An 11,124-nucleotide genomic window follows, 5' to 3' on the forward strand; every position below is an offset into this window, starting at 1 on the left:
CACTTCTTATCATTATGCCGATAACTTACTTAGAACTTTGAAATTACCACGGACTAAGATTATAGTACCTATACGATTTTATTTCACCGATTACAGTCGTCGTTGTCGTGTTGTAGTGAATATTACTATACCTAAGTTTTATTATTTTTTTGTAATATTTTCGAAATGCCGAAAATTGTTTTATTTAATTTTTAAGGACATTTTTTTGTCATTGTTATGTCATATTTGCATTTTATTAGGTCATTTTTTAATGTTTTTAAGGTCATCAACTTTTCCGAGCCCTAGACTAATGTGTAATGATAATCAATGTCTAATGGCAATAATAATTAACAACGCAATATAACATCTGAAAATTCGGTAGTTACCTATAAAGGTATTTACTTACACGGTGATCGGTAAACAATGCTTTTTCTTAGATTTAGATGCATTGGCACGAATGGCACGATAGGTACCTATGTAACATTGTAATAATGAATAACTTTTAAATTAGGTGTGTGCCGTGTGGGCATGTCTCGCGAGTTCATACTAATCGAATGAACTAATCATTCGTTGACCCACAATAATTAAATATACGTCTGCAAAGTATGTGTAATGACTCACCGCGATGAGCTACAACACAAGTTAGTGACACGCAGCCATCTCACAATATTATTATTACAGGATGTGAAAAAAATCGTCTTTTCCCCGACAAACCTGTTTGAAATTTAATATAATAAAACAATAGTTGACTAGTGTAACAACAACAATAGTAATAATAATAATACGACGAACAACGGTCGGAGTAGTCAGACGCTCAGACAGTGTCAGTGGCGCATTCGCTCAATCGTCTGACTCAGTGCTCCGGCGGTTCGGTATAGTTGTTTTTTCGCGCCGTCTGCTTTTCCGACCGGCGGCGTGAGACGACACAACCGCTAACGGCCACTACTGCCACCCGCGCGGATATCGCTGCAGGTAACAGCTATATAATATTGCAGGCTGCCTATTCGAGGCTGTTACAACTTTACCATTATTACGGTCGACGTGCAACGACGACGATGACGACGGCGATGACGTAACGACCTGATAACAGAACAGCAATGCGGTGTCGTGCGCGTGCGCGTGTACTCCTTTCGTTGGCACCGCACAACGATATTTTATATTTCGGTCGTCCGTCGCCGGGGCGGGGTGGTGGGAGGCAAAAAACCTGCCGACGAGATCGTTTGCTACCGTCCACGAGAGACGTATCGCGTTCCGCAAAGCATTTACAACGATCGTCCCGCGTTATCGGTTCGCGTCGGCCACCGTGGTATAATAATAATAATAATCCGTATAATATTCGTCGTAGGATCCATTTCATCCTTTCCCCCCGTCCCGCCACTCCGTCGGGTCTAGAGCCGCCGACGCCGGGTGATTAATCGCTGCTATTCGCTATCGTCCGGACCGACCGACGACGTCCGCAGCTCTCGCTATCAGTTGCGCGAGTGATAGAGGACGGTTTTTTTATTTTTTTTTTTACATGTAACATTACGCACCACTCTACCGAGTGCTACGTTAATTTTATAATTGTTACAGTACATATTATTATTATTATTATTATTATTATTATTATTATTATTAATATCACGCACACGTTTATCGCGGTTGTACGTGTACCGTCGTCGCATTATCATCTATAACATTATTATTATTATTATTATTATTATTATTATAACATTTTATCCGTGCCCGCGTCGATCGTTTCCGCCGGAGAGGTGATAACCGATAATTGATCAACAAACTCCGGACGGTAGCGTAGTAACCGTGTGAAATTAGGTTATTTCGCGTAGTTGTTTTGCGTCCGCCTCTGTAACTCGTACGACAACGCTCGCGGTTCCAGTCACCGTTGTTTTATCATCGGCAGGTGTCCTGCGTTAATTTTAACTACCGTATCCACACTTTGCTCCATTCGAACCGCGATCGTCATGGCCATGGAAGGAGAGGAACTCATCTCGGATCAAGAAAAGGTAACATTTTGCTAGCCTCTACACTTGGGCACTGCGAATTGTGACGTACAGGGCGTGCGATCGTCTCGCATTCGGGGCTCCGCCGATGTCGACGAGACCGTACAATTAATTGTAAATTCTTTCTCAGCGGCACGGTATGGCGTGGTGTAATAACTACTGCCGAGCAGCTCAAGTGTTGTTGTGACTCACTTAATCGTGATTCAACATGCCCATAGGTAGTACCTGTTGTCTGTGGACGACAAAATGAAACCGATTGTGTGTATAGGTACTTGATCGATTTACGGTTGTTGTTATTGCTTGCATTGTGCCACCTGTGTGAACGGCTCACTCGATCCATTAGATTATATGACTGGGTATAGGTAGGTATAATAAGTATGTAGCATTGTAGCTGTCGAAAATTTCTATACTTTATTATTGGATTGAGAACTAGGAATAAAATGCAAACATATAAATTGAAGCCAGTTCGCCATGTTTTGAATTGGGCAATTTTCCATGTATGTATTTCTTTGTAAACTATTTAAGTAACATCAAATTACTAATGATATTATATATAATATTATTCAACACATCTGTGTCAACTTGCCAACCAAGAAAATGGTGAACCAAGATTCATTTGATGACATGAGTTCCTTATCTAATATAGCATAGACATTTATGGTACATGTATGTTTATATTATATACAAATTTACTAATTATCAGGAAATAAATTAAATGTACCTACTTAACATAGTAGAAGTAATGCATACGAAAACTCTCATACTGGTGTTGTTCATAAATGTTTGACATAATTTCACATTTTTCTGAGACATAAAAAACGTGTACAAAAGTTACTTACATTAAATACCAGGTTATAGCAATTATCAGGCAATAATTATTTGTATATTTTGATTATTTAATTTTTTTAATAAAAAGTTATAGCTATGTTTTTAATTGTTGTAATAGCTATATTGTTTACTCATTAATTAAAAATAATAATTAGCTGAAGATAAATATTTACTTTTTTTTAAATTTATTCAACATTTTTTTTTCACTATTTTTTTATTGCTTTATACTAAAAAAATCGAAAAAAATAGATGTTCAACTAAAATACAAAATAAAATTTAATTTTAATATAGTATAAAACAGATTTTTTTAAAATTTAAATTTAACAACATGTTAATATGTTTTATGCTGATAAAATAAAAATAATAGTTAATGATATTATATAGGTACATATTTGAACTATTAATGAGTTAGGTTTATGGTTTTTAAATATGTTTTAAGTTACAATAAGAATAAAAACATTATTTTAAGACTTGTTCTATACACTAGAACTGAGAAATTAGGTACCTATAGATTTTTTTCCCCCAATTAACTAATAAGTATTACCTGCTGGCTACTATAATCATGCACTGGTCATAATATAATTGAGGGAGGCATATAAGAGCTTAGAAGGATTTGTCTCTTTTAATATTCCAAAACACTTAACATTCAATATTAATATTGCAAAGTCAAAAAATTTGATCAAAATTATATAACTACAAATTACTATAGGTATAATTCCTTAAAACATACTATTATATACTTGAACAAATACTTTCAAATATAATATTAATTATAATTTAATATTTTTTTCATCCATTTGTTTTTAAGAACCCCGTTAGCATGTGTTGTCTCTGTAATACTAACGTACATCATAGAAAGTTGGTAGAACACATTTTGTGTTATTAACTTTAATATTACAGTAAATTTACTTATCATCAAATTTAAAGGTAAGAATAAGTCTAGGAAATGTCATATGTTTTTATTGGTATTATCATTTTAAAACAAGTTATAGCTATGTAAAATATTACAACTTTAAAATGTTCATAACTCACTTTAAAATGATAATATCAATAAAAGTATAATATGTAATTTTCTAGATAATTTTCTTACCTTTAAATTTTATAATAAGTACATTTACTCTAATATTAAATCTAACATCATAAAATTAATTCTGCCGAACGAAAATTCTCGATATTGTGTATATTTAAGATAGAGATAACACATGTGGGTATAACGTCCTCTTATTATATACTCATTACAAATATTTGTTAAATAAACAACCACCTAAATAGTAAATAGTATAAAAATAAGGTTATTCTGGTCAGTTGTACTCGTAGTAATTACAAGTAGTCAAAATGACGACTTGGGTTGTGTAGAAACAAAAAAATATATACAAACTGATTACAATGTCAATGGTATTTTGATGTAATGTAAACTATACAACATTTTTGACGGATACACAAATAGTATAAGGAGGTACTATAATGATTCTAAAAATTGTTGCTTAAACATTAACATTGATGAATTGTTAGTACTTTAAAGTTAATATATTAAAGAAAATATTATTGAATTATATATAAATTTTAACTAATTAATTGACAACTTTACAAATTTGCATTCAGCTGTTCAAATTATATGTTGTTAGCTTACACTTTTAGGCACATTACCTGTGTTTTTTTTTTATAGTTTTTTACAATATTTTAATTTTTAAGCGAATTGAAGGTATATAAAATATTAATAATTGAAAATGTTTATAACTCATTCAAAAATTTAAATATTTTAAAATATTGTAATAAACTAATAATAAAACACAGTTAATATGCTTACCTTAAAGTATGATAATCTATCAAGGACTACCTAGGTCAATTTACTGTAAATGTAATTTAACAATACACAATTGGAATGGTTGAACATAATTTCGGAAACAACACTTAATCATCCTTTTAATACTATTAAAATATAATAAAGTATAGATTGTTTATCAAAAGCTGAAGAAAACTCAAAAGCAGTCATAATTTAAAACAATTATTGTATTTAATATAAAAAATTAAATACAGTAAAAATATGGGATTGCAGCAAATCTTAACTGTCTTCTTTGTGTGCAAGCCTATACTATCTATTCATTAAGATTTTCAGCTAGAAAATAAATGATATTGATATTATGTGATATACTTTTGTTTACAAACATAATAAAAGCATCATTATTCCTTATGTTGTTCAGTAAATAAGACAGATCATCTAGTTTTCTATACAATGAAGCATCAGATATTAATTATTAAAGAACACTGCTTTTATTAAGAGGACATAACACCCGTATGTGTTGTCTTCGTCTCACTAATGCGTAACATAACAAATTTACGCTTAACAAATCACGTTTAGCTCCTTTAGTTTAAAAATTAGAGTGAATCAGCCTATCATGAAACTTGATGGTAAGAACATTATCTTTGTTTGTGTGTTGGTTTTTTATGATAGTTCGATTTTTTAACAAGTTATGTGTATGTAAATTAAAAATGCTCATAACTCACTTAAAAGCTGAATAATTATAAAAATTCAACATCAAAACATAAGACAATGGTCTTACCATCAAGTTTTGTAATAGGTCAATTCACTCTAATCTTCAAACTTAAGAAGCTAAATATGATTTTCTGAGCTTAAATTTGATTATGTTATGCACTTGTAAGACGGAGACAACACATGCGGATGTTGTGCCCTCTTTAACAAAATATCATGGATTATTTTATCATCCGCTATTATGTATATTTTGCAATAACATGATATAGTTTAAATATTTTATTACCTATATATTACATATTACATACCTTTATATTGTTAAATATTAATAGGACGCCATACCCGCATGTGTTGTCTCTGTCTTACTAACGTACATCATAACAAATTTTCGTTCAGCAGAATACATTTTGTGACATAAGCTTTAATATTAGAGTAAATTTACCTATTATCAAATTTAAAGGTAAGAATATTATCTAGAAAATGACATTTGATTTTAATGATATTATTTTAAAGTGAGTTACAGCTATCTAAAATATAACAACTTTAAAATGTTCATATCAATAAAATCATAATAATATGTCATTGTCTAGATAATATTCTTACCTTTAAATTTGATAATAGGTAAATTTACTTTAATATTAAAGCTAACGTCACAAAATGTATTCTTCTGAATGAAAATTTGTTATGATGTACGTTAATAAGATAGAGACAACACATGCGGGTATGGTGTCCTCTTAAGATGGATATTTTATATAATATAATGTAGGTAGTAAACTAATGAGTAATGACTAATGGTATAAATTACAGCCCAAAAACACAAAAAAATAATTGCCATGTCACAAAGAATAAAAGATGTATATGCAATTTATTTTTAAAATATGATGATGAAACCGTAAAATTGAGAATTGATTATTGATAGTAAACTTTATCAATGTCAACACGTTGTAAATTATTCTAGATTATTAGTTTCCTATCAGGCACATCAAGGAAAAATCTTATTTTTTAAATTGTTTGAAGGGTTAGATTTCTAATCTAATTGACCATAATATTTAAATTTTTATTTATTTAATATAAATATGTGTCCATATGTTAGTAGAATATGAATTATGAATTATTTGTTTAATATTATTATTGTAGGTATCATTATACTTAACATAATAATTATGTTAATTTTTGCTTGAGATAGTTAATTATTGTCTCAGTATTTTGTATTTTCAATAAATATTGTTTGGTATTGCTATATTGTTTTAAATACAATATACTTTGAAAAATACTAATTATCCATATGTTATTAATGCTTTATGTGTTAATATCAAAACAATTTAGTTAGCCATTATCGCATAATATAAATATGGATAAATACAACTAAAATAGTTTTAACAACCTTTTAAAAAAAACCTGTTCAAATTAAGTAACTAAAATATTATTATTTGTAGGTCAGAATTGTTTCCGATTTCATTCTACATTCACCTCCAGGCGAATTTAATGAAGTATTCAATGGTAAAATATTAATACTTAATATTGAAATTAACATTATCTTCTTATAATTTACTAATTTTTTGTTTGCATATTTTTTTAATTTAAGATGTTCGAGGCTTAGTTAACAACGATGCTCTTCTTAAAGAAGGAACGTGTTGGTAAGTATTGATTTTTTTTCAAAATTGTAATAAAACGATGATTCAACGATCTTATGAATTGTACTATATCAATTATATATTTTGATTTCAGGGCATTTGCTTTGTACAATAAAGAACAAACATTACCTGTTAAGATAGAAAACAGTGAATATCCGGTGCTTATTACTCAATTTAACGATCTAGGATCTAGTAGATTTTATGACCCTAGATCTAAACAATCATTTAAGTTTGATCATTTAAGAAAAGAACCATCAAACTTTGAGGTAAGTGTGTTGAACTGTATTTTTTATACTCACTACTTGTACTTACTACCTATTCAAATTAAGTAAAAAAGTGTCAAATTGTTATTTTACAAAATGTACTATAATTCAATTTGTTTGTTATTCTTCTCTATAGAAATAAGTAATTATTATTTACTTATTAAATAAATTATTTTTATAAATGAACTGTAATTTAAAACTTTTATTTAACTTTTATTTAAAACTGTAAATTAGTGCTTTGGTATTGCTATAAAAAATAAAATATAATTTAACTTTCATTTTCCTAATCAATGTTGATATTTAATAAAGTTTTAGACAATTTTTTAAGAAAATATATTTAAAACAATTAAATTACAGAATTGGGAGCCAGATTCAGAGACAGAAACTTGGCGTTCAGTATTTGAAACAGAATTTACTGCTTATACATCATTACATTATAAACATGGTACATGTAGTGTATTTGCTAAACAAGAAGGTTCGTCTACTGTTATAACAGCTTGCATTGAGGATCATGAATTCCAAGCAAAAAATTTTTGGTTTGTAAATTTAATTTGAGTTATTATCAATTAATGAAATAATATTAAATAATATTTATTTCTAATTTTTTTTTTTTTGTTTAAAAGGAATGGTCGTTGGCGGTCTCAGTGGACTCTTACTATTGGACCAACAAATATAGATATTTTTGGATTCCTACGAATTCATGTTCATTATTATGAAAATGGTAATGTTCAACTGGTAGCATCTAAAGAAATTAAGGAATCAATTCCGTTAACAGTAAGATTTAATTATTTACACTCATTATATTAAATATATGATTTTAATATTATATTGTATAATTAAGACTGAAGAGTTAGCTGTAAAAGAAGTTTTGAAAATAGCAGAAGATGCCGAGAATGAGTATCAGATAGCAATAACAGAAAATTATCAAACTATGTCAGAAACAACATTTAAGGCACTCCGTCGTCAGTTGCCAGTCACCAGAACTAAAATTGATTGGAATAAAATTGTTTCTTACAGTATTGCTAAAGAGTTTAAAACTCAATGACCAATCAAACAATTAATAGTCATTGTTTTATTTTCATGATGCAAAAGACTTAATTGGTAAGTCCGTACGCTTGCTGAAATATTTAAATATTATGAGAAAAGAAATCATAATTTGTTTTATTAATTATATCTTTCCACCAATGAGTTAGAAAAAAATTGAATCTTTTAACCGCGGTGTTAGGACAAAATTGTACAAAACAAAATGTGAAATTGCTCGCTTAGCATTCAATATAGTTTTCCTTTTATTTGTAAATTTATTGAGGTTCAATTTTTATTTTTTTATTTTTAATTGTATTTATTAATTTTGTTGAAAGTAAACAAAACTTTATTATGAAATTAAGGTTTAGGTTGAAAAGTAAACAAATATGTTCATTTTTAGATTAATACATTTTATGTTAAAGTTAAAAGTTCCAAGTGTATTTTATTACTTTTTTGGATTTTGGAATATAAAATAAAGTATATACCTTCAGTTTTTTAAATTTAAATAATAAAAATCCATGTTTTATAACATTTCAAATGTCTAAAGAATATAAAATTAGGTCAATTTCATTAAATTTATGTTTTATAACTGTGTTATGTAATTTAATTTATCAATTTTAATCAAAATGTATTTTTATTTTTTTTTATTTACAATTTATATTTTATTCAGTAAGAAATAATAACCGAGAAAACCAATAATGTATTTAATATGTTTGAAGCACAAATTAGAGTGTAAAAACTTAGACTATAGAATATAGTCAATAGTTTTTTTGAGTTATGAAAATTTTAATTGAGATCTGTATTTTTTCTTGATACCTATACACATATTTTGAGTTAAATATTTTAAGTATTGATTCTAAAACTAACCTTTTAAATACTTAAAATTATTTTAGTATAAGTTTAAAATGTAATTACATACATTTAAAAATTTTTTTCAAAAGTTATATACCTATTCAAATCCTTAAAGTTCTTATTCCTGAATCATCTTTAATTACTGTTCTGCTTATAAAGAAATATATATAAATATATATTGCTGCATTTGTTAATGTTACCTTATAAGTATTAAAAGTTTCTTTCATACATTTAGCATGTTATTAACTATTATTTTTTGAAAAAAACCAAAATTAAATTTGTTAACATTATTATGATATTGTAAATTTATTATCAACAATTTATGTTTTTACATAAATTTCAAATGTTGTTGACTGTTTTCTAGTAAAACAATATTGATGTTATGGATATTAATGAGATAAAAACTAGATAATTCTTACCACTATTTTACTTTTTTTGTATGTACAGATATGTATTTGTATAGTCAAATATTTTAAGTACACAAAAGCAATTTTTGTTAACTAATTACATAATACTATATATATTAACATATTTAGATATATGCGTTTAATATGCTTATCTAAACATAAATAAAACTGTATAATACTGCTGTATTAATTAGGAAAAACAATTTTGGTGAAGGTTATGTGATTTAAATGTTGTATAATTGTAATGAATGCCGTTAACAAAACTTTGTTTTTGATTCATGGTAGATTTTTTTCTAATAAATTTGTTTTTGTAATTAAAAAAAAATGCATTAAAACGTGCAATATTTAGCTAAAAATATTTAATAATATTATGTACATTATGTATTTCATAAAAAAAATTATCTTATCGCGGTTTGTATTGAAATTTAGTGAATTATCATAGGTTATTATAAATTGTATACCAATATATTTACATTTATTTTGGTTTTATATATTTCATGCTCACAAAAACAAATTTTTCGTCATTATCCGTTATGTCAATTATTAATTATTATTAAATGATTATATTATTATTACTTTTATCATTAATATTTTATTATTTATTATATTATTATTATTTTTATTATTATTATTTTAATTTAATTTAATTACTAAACAGGATGTTCTTATAAAATGACTTTCTTGTTTAATTTTTAAAATAATGTTATTTAAAGAGGAAAATTATATATTATATTCAAAGCTACAACAATTTATGTTTTGCTAAATTTTTCTTTCCTGATGTTCGATGCTTCAGCTTTTAGCTTCTAGTGTTTAAAAATTGTATAAACCACTTGGAATTTATAATTGGTTAAATACTTAAATTCAATATTTTATTATATTGAATAATATTTTTTACAATTTATTACTCCATTGTATTTATTTTGGCTTATCAGTTATTAAAAATATGGGTGATTTGGAGGTGGTTTATTATAATACAATGGTCTTAAAAACTAAGACGTATCATAATTACAAATTAATTTGAGCCCACAAACCTATATAATTATATAAAAAAATGTCTTTAATAAAATTATTTATTGATAAGCAATTTTTCGAACAAATATAATTGATTATTGCTGTATAAACTGAATACCAAAATTGATCATCTTCTATTATATTTTATTACATAACTATTATAATTCTGACTATTATTGATAATTATAAAATAAATAGTAACATGGCTCATTAATTGAATATTATGAAGTTATTTTTTCCTTTATAAACACACCAATTATTAAAATACCTATTGTAAATAATATTTATAATAAACCTATAAATATTTTGCATATTATGCAAAATAATATTATGTATTCATTGAAAAATCTGGACAAGTGACCAAGTATCACTTTACTCACCATACCTTGGGATATCTCAGCAGCAGGGTATAGAAGTATGACGTATTGTTATAAATAATACTATGTAACAATAACTCATTGATTTTAATAAACCATTTTGAACCGAGTTTATATTGTATAATAAGTAGTAAAAAAATTATAGGAAGGACAAAAATAAGGTGCACATTTTAAGTTTTGTCCAGCTACCTGCTCCATACATACATCAATGCTTGAGCTGGGCCTGCTAATATCAATTTATCTGTATATCATTGTATAT

General features: G+C 27.0%; 1 protein-coding gene across 1 annotated transcript; it reads left to right on the forward strand.

Moving 5' to 3' along the window:
* The first annotated feature begins 1,169 nt into the window (after positions 1 to 1,169).
* On the forward strand, positions 1,170 to 10,702 carry LOC132925559 (F-actin-capping protein subunit alpha). Its single transcript, XM_060989949.1, has 7 exons — positions 1,170 to 1,982; positions 6,735 to 6,798; positions 6,884 to 6,935; positions 7,027 to 7,198; positions 7,553 to 7,731; positions 7,819 to 7,969; positions 8,037 to 10,702. The coding sequence occupies exons 1-7, from the start codon at positions 1,941 to 1,943 to the stop codon at positions 8,238 to 8,240; spliced, it is 864 nt and encodes a 287-aa protein (XP_060845932.1). The 5' UTR covers positions 1,170 to 1,940; the 3' UTR covers positions 8,241 to 10,702.
* The last annotated feature ends 422 nt before the right edge of the window (positions 10,703 to 11,124 follow it).

The sequence above is a fragment of the Rhopalosiphum padi genome, chromosome 3 (assembly GCF_020882245.1).
Source record: "Rhopalosiphum padi isolate XX-2018 chromosome 3, ASM2088224v1, whole genome shotgun sequence".
NCBI lineage: Eukaryota > Metazoa > Arthropoda > Insecta > Hemiptera > Aphididae > Rhopalosiphum > Rhopalosiphum padi.

Excerpts from the sequence above, each read along its gene's own strand:
- LOC132925559 (XM_060989949.1), top strand. The coding sequence starts at position 1,941 with ATGGCCATGGAAGGAGAGGAACTCATCTCGGATCAAGAAAAG. Across the intron at positions 7,199-7,552 it reads AAGAACCATCAAACTTTGAG|AATTGGGAGCCAGATTCAGA; the intron begins GTAAGTGTGTTG and ends ATTAAATTACAG. Across the intron at positions 7,732-7,818 it reads TTCCAAGCAAAAAATTTTTG|GAATGGTCGTTGGCGGTCTC; the intron begins GTTTGTAAATTT and ends TTTGTTTAAAAG.